General features: G+C 40.3%; 1 protein-coding gene across 2 annotated transcripts in view; it reads left to right on the forward strand.

Annotated features, from left to right (window-relative positions):
• Positions 1–18,630, forward strand: part of LOC149822291 (sodium-dependent phosphate transport protein 1, chloroplastic-like) — a 214,064-nt gene that overhangs the window by 25,177 nt on the left and 170,257 nt on the right. For both annotated transcript variants that reach the window (XR_016426025.1, XM_089980998.1), the window contains exon 2: positions 4,507–5,138. Coding sequence is in view for 1 of the 2 variants with exons in the window: in XM_089980998.1 (XP_089837124.1) it covers positions 4,507–5,138 (632 nt within the window). In the remaining variant the exon portion in view is untranslated. The remainder of the gene's footprint in view (positions 1–4,506; positions 5,139–18,630) is intronic.

Below are 18,630 nucleotides of genomic sequence, written 5' to 3' on the forward strand. Positions count from 1 at the left end.
ATATCCGGCCATCCGCAGGTGTCAAAGGCCCCTCGAGCATCTCCTTTCACGGCAGTTGGGAGGAGCGTCACCAGTCTGCACCCCTCTGCGACGTTCGTCTTCGGCCACCGGAAAACCACCGTAAGAGGTACGGGTCCCCTCTCGTGGAAATGAATGAGCAATCGAACCCCAGTTCGATTTTGTGCTCTTTTTTCTTTGGATGGAAACAGAAGAAGGGATTTGGTGGTTTATTAAACCCAAGGGAGTAGGGTCGATTGTGTTGTTGAGTGGACTAAGTCTGTGCAGAACCTTGGTTCGGTGGGGTTACTGGTTATCGTAAAGAGGGCTTTTCTTTTACATGTATTGAATGTTTGAATCCCAATTCCTTTATCCTCTGGCCACCCCATTTGGGAGTGCTGGACAGTGTGTGATGGATGATTCGGCTTATGATTGCTGAAATCTAAGGTCGCCAAAATCCTTGTTGGTTCGGCTACATTCAGCTCTCTTTTAATAGACCAGTTCATTTGGTATAAGATTGTGATTCGTAGTTCTGTACTGCCAATTCTAAAAAGGGGCATGTTATTTTATCATCCTGCGTAGTTATATATATACTGTAATGATCTAAGTTGGCTGACTGGTATGCATAATATGGATTACTTGATCTGTGTTTTGATCTTGCATATTCTGTTGTTTCAAGAAGGCTGTAGTTTTATGCTTTGTTTTCAACGGCTGTCGGGGAAGAGATGGATAATAATGATTTATGATTTTTATGCGTACAAACTGAAAACCGGATTTGGTATGAAATTTGCTCACTCTAAATTTTGCTCGCTGGGTCTGGAAGATTAAATTAATCTATATTTTTTTTTATCTGCTAGATTTGGACCATGTAACATGTATATTTTCATTCCACCAAGCTAGTTAAAATACTACATGTTATGTTAATCCCTGTAAGTAGGAACACTGAACGCTTCTGTTTTACTTGGAAAAGGGCATGTGAGAGGTCCATTATGTGGAAGCAAGATTTACCTGTCTAGTGTTCAGGGTTGGGATAAAATCAGACCCTATGGTTTTCTTTTAAAATGGGATAGTTGTGGCAAACTAGTTGCTACATAAGAAAATACCTACCTGGGTTTGACTGCTCCCTGTAGAAGAGTTGTGAGACATTAAATAAATGTCATTCATTGAAAATGGGTTGTGGCATGTAGTCAAATCGACTGTTGAATGTCCTACGGCTGATAAAGAGCCTGGTAGCCAAAAGGGTGTAGGAAGGAGAGTATCATTGAATGCAGTTTTTCTCACTTGGGTGTGTCGTGTGTGCAGTCATAAGATAGGGGTTGTCGGATGCCATAGAATATATATATATATATAATAAATAAAATAAATACAAAATTTCCTAAAGGTGATTTTCTCTATGCTGTTTAGGTCTTGACATCATACACAGGCCCAGACCGGGCCTGTGCATATGCTGTCAGACCCAGCCGACAAGGTCGGCTGGGCTGGATGTGTTTATTAAAAAAAAAAGAAAAAAAAAGTATATATAATATATATATATAATTCCTGCCTCCCTCTTTCAGTGATATATTGTTCGGTTTGACAGGAGGAGTGTGAGTTTTAATAGATGCACATTTTGATGGAAATGAGCGAAGTTATGAGTATACATGTAAACTGTACAGTCATGCTTCTATTGATGTCTCATTTAATATAAGTATGCGAAATTGCGGGGTCTATTCGCGTGCACATACTCGCAGGAGATATGTATTGGTGGATACCTATATGTGATGGAGGTAGTACACGTAGTGAGAATAAAAAAAAGAAAAAGGAAAAAAAATGACATGCTTATAAATGGGGTTTATGGTTGCATGCTTTTGACACTTTGGCTTAGTTTTATAAATAAAACACTACTTTTGCTTTTGTTGTGATGCATTGATGGCCTAATGGATCATCACGGCCTGTAGAGCCGTGGACTTGGTTGTTTTTCTTATATGTTAATAGCATCACTTAAACCACTCAAGTTGGTAGGGCACACTACTACACTGTTCCCGTTGTCCTCACGGGCTGGAGTCCCGTAGGGGTTCCCGCAAAGGAGGATGTGGGTTTTCACTTTACCTTTGCATATGGTGTTGCACACTTAAATAATTGACTTTAATAAGAACAATGTAACTTATGTTCTGGGATCTTCCATCTGAAGAATGGAGATCTTAGAAGTCCAGTCTTGGGGAGACTGTAAGGATACAAAAACTCCGTGTGCTTAAATTTAGTCCCCTGAAACCGATATTGAGGTTTCTTCTCCTGGCTACGGTTTTAGGGAGAATCCGCCACTTTACCCGGGAGTGGTGTGTTAGTCACAGCTGTGAGGTTTTGGTACCAAGGAAGTGGCACTTGTGGGCGTGGGGTGTCCCTTGTGTCTCCGACATTAGATGTGGAGGTCTAATGTTCCGAAGGTGATTCGGTCGAGGGCCAAGTTGGAACCCAGTAATAAAATACAAATTTTGTGCTAAGCTACCTTGAGAACCTAACTTGACCTCGGGGATTTTACCCGTTTGGTGTATCCGCGGGCGATGAAATTAAAAAGAGGAACTTAAATTGTATGAATTTAATAGGGCATGCATATGGAAATATGAACTTAAATGAAAGAAAATAAGCTGTTCATACATTTCACATATATCATGCATAATTTTGCTATGCATTAGATCAGGCATGGTCTGTTTCTCTTCCCTAATATATGTTCTTGGATGGGTGATGGTTACTCTTTAATGTATGTAGAATACACTGCTTACTCAAAGTGAATACCTGTTATTGATTAAAGTTTATGCATACTTAAAAGATGTTGCATGAATGCTTAAGTTGGATTGAGTAGAGGTAATAATTGATTTTCCTCAAGGAGAATTGCATAAAATTGTACTTGTGTTCTTTATGCTCATTTATTTTTATTAGAAGGATCTGTACGCAGAATCCTTTGGATTTCTGACCCCTCCTTTTTATGGTTTTTCACAGGAGCAGGAACTCAGTGAAGCGACTGGTGTCTGGGCAAGTCACGGGTGTTACGCACTTGTTGGATAAATCTTAGAGGGACATCATGGCTATACTTTTGTTTTCCTTTTTGGTTCATTTAATGGATGTTGCACTTTCAATAATTCATTATGCAAGTGTCTCTAGCCATGTTTATCAGTTTTTCAATAAATGAATAATGGTTTGATGTTGGTTTGGAAGATAAGTGTAAGCTCTATCGTGGTGTGTGGTTATCTAGCGGTGAGTGGAACTGTAAAGGCCCCAGGTCTCTGGGAATATTTCCAGATCTAGAAAAAAAAAATTCCGCATTTTCGAGGGGATGAGTTGGGGTCGTTACAAATAGACACTAAAAGAAAATTAACCATCAATGCAAGCAAGCATAAGAGATTCAATGCTTAAATAAAAGTATTGAATAGCCTTACCATTGAAGTAGAATGCTTTGGAGTACGAGACACGACTTGTTGATTTTGATTTTTCTTTATTTTATTATTTTTTTGGGCCACTGGCCATTTAATTGGGTTGTAATAATTTAATTTATGCTTGACGCTTGTAATAGGATAGAACACTTTATTTTCTTTTAAGGCAATAAAATTTTGTTATTGTGTGCAGTACAACAATTTTTAAACACGTTCCCTGTATTCGAGGGAAAATTAAGATTTGATGCATGGTTTACACAAGCAGTTTTCATTGAAAAATATATTTTAAAAATACTTCCAAGAAAAGTTGCATCACTCTGTTGCAGAGACACTTTACTTAGCATGCATATCCTGTGTCGATACAACATGACACTCGGACACTTCATAGATATGACACGACACTTGATGTACACAGTCAAACCAGTTTCATGCACAAACAACATTATGTCATTAACTTTATCTATTTTTTATGATCTTATTTACTTATTTCATATTCACTTTCTTTTCTTTTAAAATTGGTCATCAATTACATTACATCCAATTTCAACTTAGTTTCATTATTTGATGTTCCTAATTATAGTGATTTAGAAGTGTTATCTTACACACATACATATGTATGTACAACTGTGTCCCCGTGCCCTAATTTTTGAAAATGATAGAGCGCGTATCTGCATCAAATCCTGCTCCCGCATTTGTATCCATGTGACATAGTAAAAAAGAAAAAACATGGAAACAGAATGTGAAATCTGCTTTGACATGGCTTCTGGTGAGCAGTTGATTTCTTTTAGTTGTCAAAATAGGACAGAAATGAATAACTTCCTGTCTTTGGGAAAACAGGCATTTTTATAATGTTGCCAGCAGCAACTGTTTTCAGATAACATTTGGCTACATGCTGGAAACATGTGCTTGATAATCCTTGTTGAGATAGAACTTACCAGCCATTATATGAGAATTATGCATGTCTGAATTATACTGCACATACAACCGCATACATAAAGATAAACTGAATAGGTGGGTCTGTAACAAAAAAGTGTTGGCATTTTTTTTACAAGGAAATTCTCTATACCCTCATATTCTCACAATCACTTGATATGAAGTGCAGGACAAGGTATTCATGGGGATTCTTCTGTTGCTCAACAGAGTAAAAGGTATTCTCATGTTGAACGAATGCGATTTTTACAAGACAAAACTTGCATTAGCAAAGTGACTATTATGGGAAAATATGGTCCTCATGTGGTCATCCCCTCTAACCATCCTGGTCATCTCATTGGTCCTGACAAAAGAGCCATCAAAGTTAGGACCAAGTTTCTCGGAGAACTGGGTCCAATTCATTCTCTTCCAAATTCTTTGAGGGAAAGAAATAGCAGGATATTCACGAAAAATAGTGCAGTTCAGAGATTTTCCAGACAATATATCAGCTTCCTCTCTTCAGATCCATCCAGCACCTGGTGGATTTACTCCAGAAAGATTGGCATGCCTGGCATTTCATTTGATGGTCAATACCAGCAATTAGATTACCGTCTTGTCGCCAAGACCTTTGCTGACTTCAAGTCAGAGCAATATGACATCACTGGTTCAAAACTTGATCCGCTAAAGACTCCAGATATGCTCAATGAATCTGCCTTACCGGATGAAGACTTGGAGAAAACTTCTTATTGGTGGGAACAGTTTCCAAAGCGTTGGGTGATTGTACTTCTTTGTTTTGCGGCATTTCTTCTCTGCAATATGGATAGGGTATGCTGCCCTCTGTGCATATTGTTTTGCTATGATTTTTTATTAGAGTATCTTTCAGGCGGTTAATGCTTTATACTTCTGAATACTCAGTTAAACCTTTCCCAGGAAAATTTCTTTTGATATGTCATGCAGTGAAGATGGAAAAACTTCTGTTAAATTGATAGTCGAAACAAGGCGCATGTAGGGTTTGAGATTGTAATCTACAAACATGCTATAACATGTCAAATTCAAATGTTTTTCTGCTAACTTTTTCACTTAGAGTTTCATTATTAGTGGAGAAAAACAGAAAAGAGAAGTCAAAAAAGGAGAAAGCCTTGATGGAAACAAGAGTTACAGAGGAAAAAAGGACAGTGGACTCGTGGTACAAACTACAAAAATTACAAGGTGGCAACATCACATTTACAAGGAACTGTTAATTCTACATGGTCTAGCAAAGTAGATGCTCAAAGACCCAAGAGATGACAAACCTTCCTTTCAGAAATTGCTCTTATAATAAAGATAGAGTAATATTTTGCACTTTATAGACCACAAATGATATGTAAGATTGGCATGGGGGTCAACCAGCTCCGCATCAATCTGTTGTGTAATAACCAGGAAAAAAAATGTAAATCATTTCGGACCCTGGATCCGACCCGGATCCGAGCTCTGTAAAAGGACGACTATCGGTAGGCCGTAAGGGCCTACCGAGCGGCGCCCGCTCCCCCTTTTTTTTTCTGCTTATAAATGAAGCTGGAGGGAGGGGGGGGGGAAGCATCGAATGCTCTCCCCTCCCCGTCGCCTCTCCTCTCCCCGATGCCTCTTTTCCCCCTCGGCTCCCCCGATTTCCCTCTTCCTCTATCTCCCCCTCCTCGTTGTCGCTGCCACTCGCCGTCGCTGCCACCCGCCGTCGCCGACACCCGCTACCCACCTCCGTCCGACACCGTCTGCCTCCGCCGGCGACCTCCAGGTGAGTCCCCCTCTCTCTCGTCTTCCTGTTTCTCGCATGAGAGGGGGGGAGCGAACCCCTCCGCCTGCGGCTTTGGCAGGAGGGGGTGGTGGTTTCCGGCAGGGGGGTTTCGCCCCCCTGCCTTTTGGTATTTTTTGGCAGGGGGTTTCGCCCCCCCTACCTTGTGCTTTCCGGCAGGGGGGCGAGCCTATTAAAATGTATTCATCAATTATTATAATTAGATATATTTTATATATATATATATATATATAAAAGATGATACATATACATATATATGGTATATATGTATATGTATCTTCCTAATTATATATATAATATTTTCCTATATTAGCCATAGGGGTAGTTTAGTCATTTTATGCATATTCCATTTTGGAATATGATTGTATTTTCTCTTTTATTTTTATTTTTATTTTTTATTTCTAAATTTATTTTTTTGTGGTTTGCGCCACATTGGAGGACTCCCCAAAGAGTCGTTGGGGAGCCCTCAACGGTCACAAATGTGACCGTTGGGGGCTTCCAATGACTCCTTTGGGAGCCCCCTATGTGGCTCCTCAAAGGCTTATAAATAGGGGCTTTCCCCATGTATTTTTCACTTCTTGGAGGAGCTTTTGCTCCATTGTAGTGGGTGTTACACCCTTCTTCTCTTCAATAATATTAACTTATGCCTTATAGGCATTTTTGCCCCTTTCGTGGGTTTATGTGTTAGCACATTATGTGCTTGTGTTTTTCCCCTTTAGTGGGTATATCCGCACTTCATGTGCATGTGTATTGGTTCATTATTGAACCTAATGTATTCCAAGCCGTTTCCTTACATGGTGTCAGAGCAAGGTTGGGATCGAGTTGCTCTTTGTTGCATTGAGAAGCATGCTATTCAAGAAATTTTAAAGTAAAATGGTGAAGTTTTCATTTCTCTCTTTTGTTTCTTAAAATTATTTGGTATGCATTATATTTCTTTAAGTATTGTGCATTATGAAGAATTAGATATGTTTTGCATATGTGTTCTCCTTGTCATTATGAGTTTGGGTTCTTAACATTCCATTGAACTTTTTTTCGTATATTATTCTCTTTCGTATGTCTTTTCTTGAAAAATAAGTCTTTTAAGAAAGTTATGTTAAAAGTAAAATGTTTGTGCGATATGTAGCATTGCTCATATACTCTTATCATAATTGTTAAAGGTATGTGTTTATCCTCTAAAATGTCCTATATGAGGCTTTTCGTAATATCATGTGTCTTTGAAAAATGATTGACATATATTAACTATGAAAAATTCCTTATTAATTTTTTATTTTCCTACCTAATGAGTTCTTTTTCATATGAGCAATATTTGATTAAGAAGACATTTTATAATACCGGTTGAATTAAGTTTTAAAAATGATCTCATGAAATATGGGTATTCTTCAATTCAATTTCAAGAATATGTTTTATTATAAAATTTATGGTCTTCATTAATGTTGCATACTTATTACATTAGGAGTTGGTTATAATCTATTAAGTCATATGTTTTTAATAATATTATGAATTTTTGTTTATAGATTTATGCCATAACGCAATCCTATTATTCTTTTTTGTTGGGATTTTCTCCACTTTAATAAAGTTTTCCCTCTTCCTTTCGTATGTACCCTCATTTGGGGATCTTTTTTGTTGAATCTCTCTTTGAAAGGCCTTTTTGATCCTTGTGAATCTTCTTATAAGTATATACTTTTTGAAAAGATTTCATGATTGTTATAAGCTTCTTTTTAAATAACAATATTGGTTTTTATGAGTTGTTTTAAATATCACCATCTTTATGAATGCTTGAGAGCTCTCTCTCTCTCTCTCTTTTCAATAAAGAGATGTTTATATTGCCTTCTTTAAGGCTTGTTTTGTCCTTTAGTGGACTTGTGAGATTATTTTCTTTATCGTTGTAAGTGCTTCCGCAATATCTTGTTACATGTTGTCCTAAATTTGTTCATTTAAGATTATTGCTATTCTACATCTTGGTATGCATATAATTGCAATTTATAAAGGCTTGATTTGATTCTTGGATTATTCTAAATCCGTTCTCACACATGACATTGCTTAAATATTTCATGTTGTGTTTATTAAGTCTTTTGATAATGATCATGATTGAACATAATTTCGTGTTTATGCAAAATTATTGTTATAAGGCATATTGTTGTGATTAATTGTGTTGGACCTTTGAATCAGTCCTCTTTGTAAAATCACATATTTGAAAAATGATTTCCCTAAGTGTTCATTGCCTTTTTATGGCATTTTTTATGGCCTTATTGTTATATTAGAGATAATTGTTGAGGTGAGTTATGGGCACCTTGTGTTATGTCATTTTAGATTGTCCACTTGCCATATTAAAGATTGTTATTGAGGTGAGTTATGGGCACGTTACGACTCTAAAAATGATTTGTTATATGATCTCTAATTATGAGTGTCACTCGTTTCCCCTTTTTGGCCATTAATCTTATGGATGCTCTTATCTATATATAAATGTGATGGATATATGTGATTTGAAACCTTAAATGTTTTAAGGTATATTAAAATCAAGGGTTTTGGGACTATTGCCCAACCTTTTGTTGTTTATGAATCTTATGAGTACATTTGCATATTTGAGAGTTCGTGTTTTGTGCTTTTTGTGCACAAGTGTTTCAAGTGTTCTTGTTGTGCGTATGTGCACGTATTTATTTTCAAAAATATTGTTTTATTGGTTATATTCAAGGTTTTATCTATAAGTTTGTCATTACAAGTTTTATTGCCTCAAAAGTCTTCTCCTTTTATACCTCTTATCTAAGTGTCATCATATGTAGACAAGATTTTTATTACACCTTTGTGTGTTGGTAGCCCTTTGTTGGCTTTGTTCTCTTGGTTTAGTAGTTGAACACACTTGTCTTGAGTGTTATTATATGTAGACAAGGCACGTTGATTCACACCATGGTGTGTGATTTTAGTCCATGTTGGCATTTGTGTCCTTGTTCTAGTCGCTGAAATGTATGCCCATGGTTGACTTCTTTCACATACTTTATTTTTGAGTGTCTTTTTACGTAGACAAGAGATGCTTTTGGTCCATGTTGGCGTGTATTCTCTTGTTCTTGTCGTTGATGCACTCATTTCAAGTATTATTACATGTAGACAAGAGGTTCTTTTACACAACTTTGTGTGTGTCTTTGGCCTTTAATGACATTATATTTATGTTCTTGTTCTAGTAGCTTATACACTTGATTTATGGGTTTTGGAGGACTAATGAGGTAGTTGCTTGTAGTGGATGAACTATTGTTGAAATTTGTAAAATTTTATTCATAACTTGTGTTTTAAGATATTCTAGTGAATCATATCATTGATATGCATATTTGGAAACCAATTTAATATTTTGGCATTTAACCTATATATTAAGTGCTTTTTGATTTTTCGGCCACCTAATGAGTTTTTGTATTTGCAAATATTTGAGTATGAATTTCCTCAATGTGTAAAGATTTCTACTCAAATATATTTCACTCTTGACAATTGGGAGGACATTTTTAGCAAGATCACATTTGACATTTGTTTAGAATTTCTTCTCTCTAAGATATGAAAGAAATCATTAGATCATCTTGTGTTAAAATGCCTCCTTATTCTTGATTTGTGTGTCAAATTTGCTTAATGAATTTTTATAATTGCAATCATTTGAGTGAGATGCTCCTAAATGTGTAAGGTTCCCTACTAAAATAGAGAAATGTGTATACATTGTAAAATGAATAAAACCCATTAATTCATACCTCTTTATATGTGTTTGACCACTTTTGTGGTTTATTTTGCTCATTAGTGGCCTCTTGTGTATGTGCGTGCTTCCGTGCTTACTCTTGGAGATTTCGTCTCTCTTGTTTGGCACTTCATTATAAGCCTCTTATGGGGTCCCATGGCGGACCATTGCTTTATTCCCCATTGTGGGGTTGTGTTTTGTCCATTTTTAGACCTTGTGAAAGCATTATTGTAATTCGTTTCCTCTTTGACATGATATATGATTTTGAAATATTGGTTTTCTAAATTTTCTTTTCATGCTAAAGTAATTATCCTATCATATGCTTCAAATTTCTATGCATAAGTTATATTTTTGCACCATTGTTTTGTGGGTGAGTCATCCCATATGGTTTTGATTAATCTTGTTAGGAATGTTCCATTTGAGTAAAGTGCAAAGATATTTTTTACTTGTTCTTTGTTGTTATTCCACAGGATCTTGGAGATGGGATAAAAAGAAGTACCCTGGATAGATCGGGAAATGTGTTCACCATTAGAAGACAATTGGAGGAAGGCATTTGCAAATTTCAATGGCATCCTTACCGATGCCTCTTGGAGTCTTGCGACTTTTTTCAATCTTTTCGTTTCCCTGCAAAGTTTGAGGGGGGGTGTTAAAATGTACTTATCAATTATTGTAATTAGATATATTTTATATATATATATAAAAGATGATACATATACATATATATGGTTATATGTATATGTATCTTCCTAATTATATATATAATATATATTTTCCTATATTAGCCGTAGGGGTGGTTTAGTCATTTTACGCATATTCCATTTTGGAATATGATTGTATTTTCTCTTTTATTTTTATTTTTCTTTTTTATTTCTAAATTTATTTTTTTGTGGTTTGCGCCATATTGGAGGACTCCCCAAAGAGTCGTTGGGAGCCCCCAACGGTCACAAATGTGACCGTTGGGGGCTCCCAACGACTCCTTTGGGAGCCCCCTATGTGGCTCCTCAAAGGCTTATAAATAGGGGCTTTCTCCCATGTATTTTTCACTTCTTGGAGGAGCTTTTGCTCCATTGTAATGGGTGTTACACCCTTCTTCTCTTCAATAATATTAACTTATGCCTTATAGGCATTTTTGCCCCTTTCGTGGGTTTATGTGTTAGCACATTATGTGCTTGTGTTTTTCCCCTTTAGTGGGTATATCCGCACTTTATGTGCATGTGTATTGGTTCATTATTGAACCTAATGTATTCCAAGCCGTTTCCTTACAGAGCCCCCCTGCCAAAAAACGCCCCCTGCCTTGTGTTTTTTGGCAGGGGGTTCGCCCCCCTACCTTGTGCTTTCCGGCAGGGGGTGGTGACCCCCCCTACCTTGTGCTTTCCGGCAGGGGGGCGAGCCCCCTGTCTTATGTTTTCCGGCAGGGGGCGAGCCCTCTGCCTTCTTGTGTTTTCTGGCAGGGGGTTTCACCCCCTGCCTTGTGTCTTCAGCCAGGGGGTGAGCCCCCCCCCTGCCTTATGTTTTCAGGCAGGGGGCGAGCCCCTGCCTTCTTATGTGTTGCGGCAGGGGGTTTCGCCCCCTGCCTTGCGTTTTCTGGCAAGGGGGCGAGGCCCCTGCCTTCCTATGCTCCTCGGCAGGGGGCTTTGCCCCCTGCCTTGTGCTTTCCAACAGGGGGCGAAGCTCCCCTTGCTCTTCTATTGCTTCCCGTCAGGAGGGGGCTTTGCCCCTTGCCCTGTTTCTTGTTGAGGTGGGTTTGGCAGGGAGCCTCTGCTCCCTCCCCTGCCTTGCTGCCTCTGTCCTTCTTGTGCAGGGAGCTGAGCTCCCTACCTCCCCTAGTTTTTGGGGTCCGGTACCACTGCAAGTCTTATCAGACCCGTTCCTCGTGGTATTATGGCGTATTGACCTTTTTAGCTTTGCAGGTTGCACCACGGAGCCTCCTCGTGCTATGCGGCCCGAGACCGTGATCACTTACGCTCGCAAGCGTATAGACCCTCGCACCCCTTCTAGGTAGGGGTTTGCGTAAAAAGGAACAGGAACAACGAACTACTAAAAACAAAGGACTTAACTAATAAATTAAAACATTTATATATAGTATATATGTACGTCGTTTTCTGCACTTTACTTATCGTTGCCGCTGCGCTATATGTGCCAAGGCTTTCCTTTTAGTGTACCTTTCCTTATTGTCTTTTACTTCCACGACGCAGTTTCGCGATCCTGGTCCCGTTTTCTTTCTGCACTTTACTTTTCGTTGCTGTCGCGCTATATGTGCCCAGGCTTTTCTTTTTTCCCTTTCCTTTCTCGTCTTTTACTTTCAGGACGCGGTTTCGTGATCCTGGTTCCTGTTGATTTCATTTGTTGTTGCTTCTGCTATTTCATACATATATATGTCACTCTTTTTTTTATTGTCGTAGTCTCAACCCTGCCGTGCATTGGTAGGGTTCGACAGCAGAGCTTAGCCTTGCGTAAGAGCGCAAATATCAACGTTCGAACTCTGCAGTGAGTTACGAAATGAGATACTGGTTTTCCTAATTCGAGACAAGACCCTCGTTGCATGAAGGGTTCCTGTTTTCTGAGTTTGGGCAAACGTTTGGTTTTTGGGTACTATTGCAACGCTAATATAGTTGGCATGGTGCAATGAGTACTATGAAGCAGATTAGGCCTCGATCGTGCAATGATACTGATTTATAATACACCTAAAAGGTCTCAGGTGCCTTCACAGGCAAGATGCTTGTTTGGGTCTAATGGACCAGAGCATGAAGAATGAGGCGGCGGTTAAGAAACCCTCGTCGCGCTCAATTCCACTCAGCTTCGCCAAGAGACAGGACGAAGCGTACCAACTCCGATGGACAGACCATTAATGAATATTTACGGGTAAAAGACTCGGCTTCCCCGGTCATTGGAGATTAGGGGAAAGAGGTTGCACTAGATAGCTTAACACTTCTGCAGAAGTTGGATGCATCCCTACTATGCCTTTGGGGGCTTGCTCTCTCGACCACCGGTCGCCCCCTTAGAATAGGATTCAGTCAGTCAACCGAGGTATTTTAAGATACATGACATAATAAACCATCGGATTGGTCTCGACTGTTTCGGCTCGTGTGCCATGCACGTACCCACATGGTCGGTTAACAAGTGATAACTAAATTAAGCATGCTCACCCTTCAACTGTTGTTTTTGCATACTTGCAGTATTACGCGCTAGCATACTGGTGGGTTTTCCTGTGCAGTATATCTTTTCTCATTGTTGCTGTTGTGTTATGCATAACTGCTTTACCTGCTAGTTGTTCTTGTTCTTTTTGCACTCCTACTAGTTTTTCGCGAGACTGACCCATTTTATGGGCAGGTGATGAGTAGCGGCGACAGACAGTCAACGGTGCATGCGACATTGCTCGAGGCTATATTTTTCCTTCCAGACTTCTGGCTGTCGTTGCAGGGTTTTGGAGTTTTGGGTTTTTGTGTTCACTGGGGGCTGGGTCTCCTGTTGATTTTCTTTGTACAATGACTTTTTTTTTAAGAATTTAATACTCTTTTCAACTGTCTGCTATCTTTCGCCTTGGTCATGTTTGGATTGTCGAGCTAACGTGCCTGAGATTTGCAAAAAACTTGATTTCCAAAATAGAAATACTTTTTGAAGGGTTTTCAGAACAACAGTGTTCAAGCTTTCAGGGAATTCCCTCATAAAATTTTACTTATCAAGTTAAGAAATTTCGGGGCGTTACATGTTGCAAGGAAGTTTTTGTAATAGTCCTGAGGCCATTGGTTATGCAAATTCATTATTGTTAACCTTTTGAATAGTCATGTCATGCTCGTGCAAGATTTGTAGAAGGTACTTGACATATTGGTTACTTTGCTTATTAACTTTTTTTTTTGTAAAATAGTCAGGACATAGAATTGGATTTACCTCCTTAGATAAAATGTTACAGCAGCAACAATCAATATTCCCTTCATGAGCGGTGAACTACCCAATTAGGTTATCCAATAGTGACAATTGTGATTGCATTCTTGAGGGATTTTCCCCCTAAATTTAAAAAGCTGCAAAGAATCATTATAAATTGAGAAAAATAAAAAAAAACATCATAATTGAAAGAGTACCCTCATTATATTTGTAAAAACCTAAAAAAAAAAAGAGGCTTGGATTCAGGTCAGATCCGGACCCTAAACCGACCTGGACCCAACCTGAGGACATGGCGTTGGATAGGCAGGGGAGGGGTTTCAAATAGAAACCCCCTTTCCCCTTTCGCTCTCTCGTCTCTCTCTCTCTACCCGACCCCCTTCCTTCGGCAGATTCCTTTCCGGTGAGCTTCTTCTGGCAACCTCCAGGTACGCTCCGCTCGTTCTTCTTCTCTTCCTTCCATCTCTCTCTCCCTCACTTCTCCGTTTGCGTAGGGAGGGGCTGAGCCACCTCCCTGCCTCCCTCAATTGCAAGGGAGGGGCAGAGCCCCCTCCCTGCGATGTGTTATGTGAGAGAGGGGCCCAACCCCCTCCCGATGCCTCTGTTTGCAGGGGAGGCGTCGAGCCCTTCCCTGCGTGTCGTATTTGGCGGGGGAGGGGTCGAGCCCCCTCTCTGCATCTCCTTTTGGCAGGGAGGGGCCGAGCCCTCCCTACGACCAAGGGAGGGGTTGAACCTCCTCCCTGCACCACCTTTAGCAGGGGAGGGGCCCAACCTCCTCCCTGCTCCCTTTTTCCGGCAGGGGAGGGGTCAAGCCCCTCCTTGCACCCTCGTTGTTCAGGGGAGGGGTTGAGCCCCTTCCCTGCGTACCCTTTGGCAGGGATGGGGCCAAGCCCCTCCCTGTGCACTCGTTTTGCAAGGGAGGGGCCAAGCCCCTCTCTGCACCCTCAGTTTGGAGGGGGAGGGGCCGATCCCCCTCCCTGCGTCTTCAACTTCTAGTAGGCAGGGGCGTCGCCCCTGCCTTCGCTAATTTCGGCAGGGAGGGGTGAAGCCCCCTGCCTCCCCCCTTTTTTTTGATCGACGGTCAGGGGCCTCGCCCCTGCCTCCTTGCTCCTTCGGCAGGCAGGGGTGAAGCCCCGTGCCTCCCTTGTTTTTGTTAGGCAGGGGCTTTACCCCTGCCTCTCTTCCACCTTGTCAGGCAGGGGCACAACCCCTGCCTACTCTCATTTTTGGAAGGCAGGGGCGCAACTCCTGCCTCTCTCCGATTTTTCGGAAGGCAGGGGCGCAACCCTTGTCTCTGCCTGAACCGTCGACAGGCAGGGGTGCAGGCCCCTACCTCCTCGTTGTTTGCTGACAACAGGGGCTCGCGGCCTCTGTCCTTGCTTCTTTTGCGCTCAGCAGGTTTGCAGGGGCATGATGCCCCTGCCTTTGCTTCTTTCACGTCAGGACAACGACAACCCCCTTATCGTCTCTACCTTTCTAATTGAGATAGTATGTTGACGTCTTGCTTTTGCAGCTCGTACCACGGATCCCGCTCGCGTCCCGCGACCCGACCCGACCCGTTAATCGCTTATACATGCAGACGTCAGCAATCTCGCAACTCCCCAAGGTAGGGGAAGATTACACAGAGGACTTGGGCAATTGAATTGAGTTCAATTAACTAAAATGGATAATTAAATAAATATATATGCATATATATATATTTATACGAGTACACATTTAAATCAAGAACACGGTTTCGCGATCCTTATCCTTTACTTCCTGTCATGTCTTTACTTTGCCGTCGCGCTTTGCGCCCAGGCTCTTGCTTTTACAAATGTTTTGTTACTGCCTTGCCGTTGCAGATGATGCTCAGGTTTTCGCTCATTGCATATGCTATAAAGGCATCCTCGTGGAGGATGCAAGGGTCAATTACCGCTCTTCCTCTTGCGATTAGAGTTGAGTCGGGGGATTAACGATACATGCTTGTCTAAGGAGAGGGATCCTTAACAGGGATCCTCGCTTTTCGAGTGAGCAGTCCTGCAAAGTAGACTTGAGAATTTAGGGAGTTGCGTAAAAGTATCAAAGACTGCTCAAATCGAAGTATTTGGAAGGATGTGATTGGTTGGTTCTGTTTGTCTATCTGACATATCTAGGGTAACCTCGAATTGGGGTTTGAGCGAACTTCTTAGCGGGGGGCTCTGTTGAGAAACCCGTATCCTGTCTATCGAGGTCGGTATCAAGTCATGCGAGGCATGCAGATACCACGATAGCAGATGAGATTCTAGAAAATTGCATGCTAAATGTTGGTACAAGCTGTTGGCTGTTTCAAAAGATAAAGAATGTCAAAAGTAAAGTCTGAGAAACATTACATCTTTGTTGAGGCTTCTATTGAGGAACTATACCCCTTTCATCCTAGAGTACTTGTAGTCGTGCACTACACGCTAGTACTGCGATGATCGGATGAGACAGTCGTGCGACCTCGAACAATGTTAAATGCACAATGCTGTAAACACATAAAAATGAGATCGCCTTCACATGTAAGATGCTCATTTAGTCAAAAGACCAGAGCATATAGAATGAGTCGTCCGTTAATTTACCTTTGACGCACTCATTCGCTTCGCTTCTTGTAGTCTGTCAAGGGAGAGGATGAATCAATACGAAACTTTAATGGCCAGGTTGTTAACAACCACCCCATGGGCAAAGATCCGACCTCCCCAGTCATTGGAGTTAGGGGAAGAGACTACCAAACATTATCCTAGGTGGTAGATCCCATGGACTTCTGCAGAAGTTGGATGCATCCGTTACCAAGTACCTGCCTTTGGGAAATCCTCTCTCGGCTAAAGTCGTTCTCTTAGGAGCGGACTCAACTAGCTATTCGGGTTATTGAAAATATATAGAATAACAGACATCCGAACTAGTCTCAGTTGTTTGTACGATTTGTCTGCGCGTACCCGCAGGCTAGTAATATCGAAACATAAAGTCTGTTCACACTGGTTGATGAGTCATGAGACTTGCTTGTTGCGTGGTAGTTCACAACTTATGATCAAATGATTCGTCATGCTGCATTTTGACAGTTACACTGCTTACCTGCTTTGAACTGCTTCCTTATTTTGAACTGCTTACCTGTTTAACTGTATATCGGCTTTAAACTGCTTAGCATGCAGAATTAAATGTACTTAATTCAGTTTCCTGTAGTCTCTCTTGTGTACCTACTAGTTTTTTGCGAAACCAACCATTCTATGGGTACAGGTGATGATTAGGTACACCACAGGCGATGTTGCGATTGCAAGATGACTTCAAGACTTCATTTTCCTGCTCTTAACTCGCGTCCTGTATGTTTTTGGGTTTTGTAATGGATTTTCCTTCGAATATCCGAATTTTGTACTATTTGGGAACTTCTTTTAATAAAAGTGACTTTTCCAAGTGTTTTGCAAGTATCATGTGTAGTGAGTTTTGGTTTTTTTAGCTAACATGCCCAAAGTTGTCAGCTTGCCTTTCTAAATTCAACAAAAAAATTATCTTCCGCTGATTACATAAACAAACTCTGAAAGAAAAGAGATTTTCTTCTAGTCTCTTGCATGTTTTCTGAAAGGTTCGCAAGTTTGAAATTTTGGGGCGTTACAATATTTCTTCAAAGCCTTCTAGAAAACCCAATTCATTTATTATAATTGTCTTTTTTAAGTTCCTGCGATTTTTTAGCAAGACCTCCTTTGATCATCTTGCTCTTCTTTTTTCTTTATAAACTTCTCGCATTAAAAATCATTGTCAAAATGATCACGTTATTGTATGAAAGAAACTGGAAACGGTTTACTGATATATTTTCTATGTTGAATCCATTGACAGATTTTGGAAGTATACTATTTTTTTTTATAGTCCAAGGAACCCCCCCCCCCCCCCCCCCCCCCCCCGCCCCCCAAACAAATCACCGACCGCACATTGGCTGTCCACGGTAAAACCCTTGAGGTTGCCCCTGCCCACCGAGGAGTACACCCAGCTTCGACCTTGCAGCATGGGATGCCACCAGTGGGTTTCAAACTTGTGATGTCCCATCAACTTGGTGACATTCACAAGTCGACCCTGCCAGATGAGCAGAGCCCTTGTGGTCTTTTGGAAGTATACTATTACTTAAGCAGATTAAGGTCAACTTTTTGCAAATAATGATCAACCTTTTTTGTTGATATTATGTTGTTTATTGAAATCATAGTATTGTGCATATATTTGAGAAAATCTTCAGCAAACCTCAAAACAAAAATGTGTGAAAAAGGACGTCAGGCAATTGAAACAACAGAGGCCACTGGGCATTGGAATATGGAAAAATGTGATTTTGATTGATATTTTTCATCTTTATGCATTTAGCAAAATGCTAACAAAGGTCTTGAAAACTATAAACTGCATTGCAGAAGTGGGGGATATGTCAAGAGTATGAGGCACCAACTGCATTTCAGTAGTAGATATGTCAAGTCCAGAACTTTTTTTTTTCCTTTTTTCTGCACATTAAGTGTATGACTCACTCCGGCTTATTCTCTTTTCATATAATAAATGATGGGGAAATTGTCTACTGTTTATATTTTTGGCTATTACCAAGCCTTATTGAGCATTCCTCCGGTTTGTCATAGTTACTTCCATAAACATTAACTAGACAAGTTTGATTTCACTAGGTTCATTGGTCTTGAAATTGATCTCATCAAATTTCAAACTCTGGGCATATTGATGCTTTCCCATAAGACATCGTTAATTTTGAGAGTGAGTTCTACATTGTATTTTTGTTTCCCCTTAATGGGTACTTGATTTTTTAATAGTTAATGTCATAGTTACCAGGAGTGAAAGTTTGTATGAGAAGTGGAATTGGGGAAGTAAGTATTAAATAGAACGTGAAAGCAATTGCAAAGTGAGGTAGATTTTATTGAGTGAATGTGGAGAATGCTCCCCATGACATAAAAAGGGCACTTCCCACTAATGAG

This window comes from Nuphar pumila, chromosome 11, assembly GCF_984573655.1.
Source record: "Nuphar pumila chromosome 11, dmNupPumi1.hap1.1, whole genome shotgun sequence".
Classification (NCBI taxonomy): Eukaryota; Viridiplantae; Streptophyta; class Magnoliopsida; order Nymphaeales; family Nymphaeaceae; genus Nuphar; species Nuphar pumila.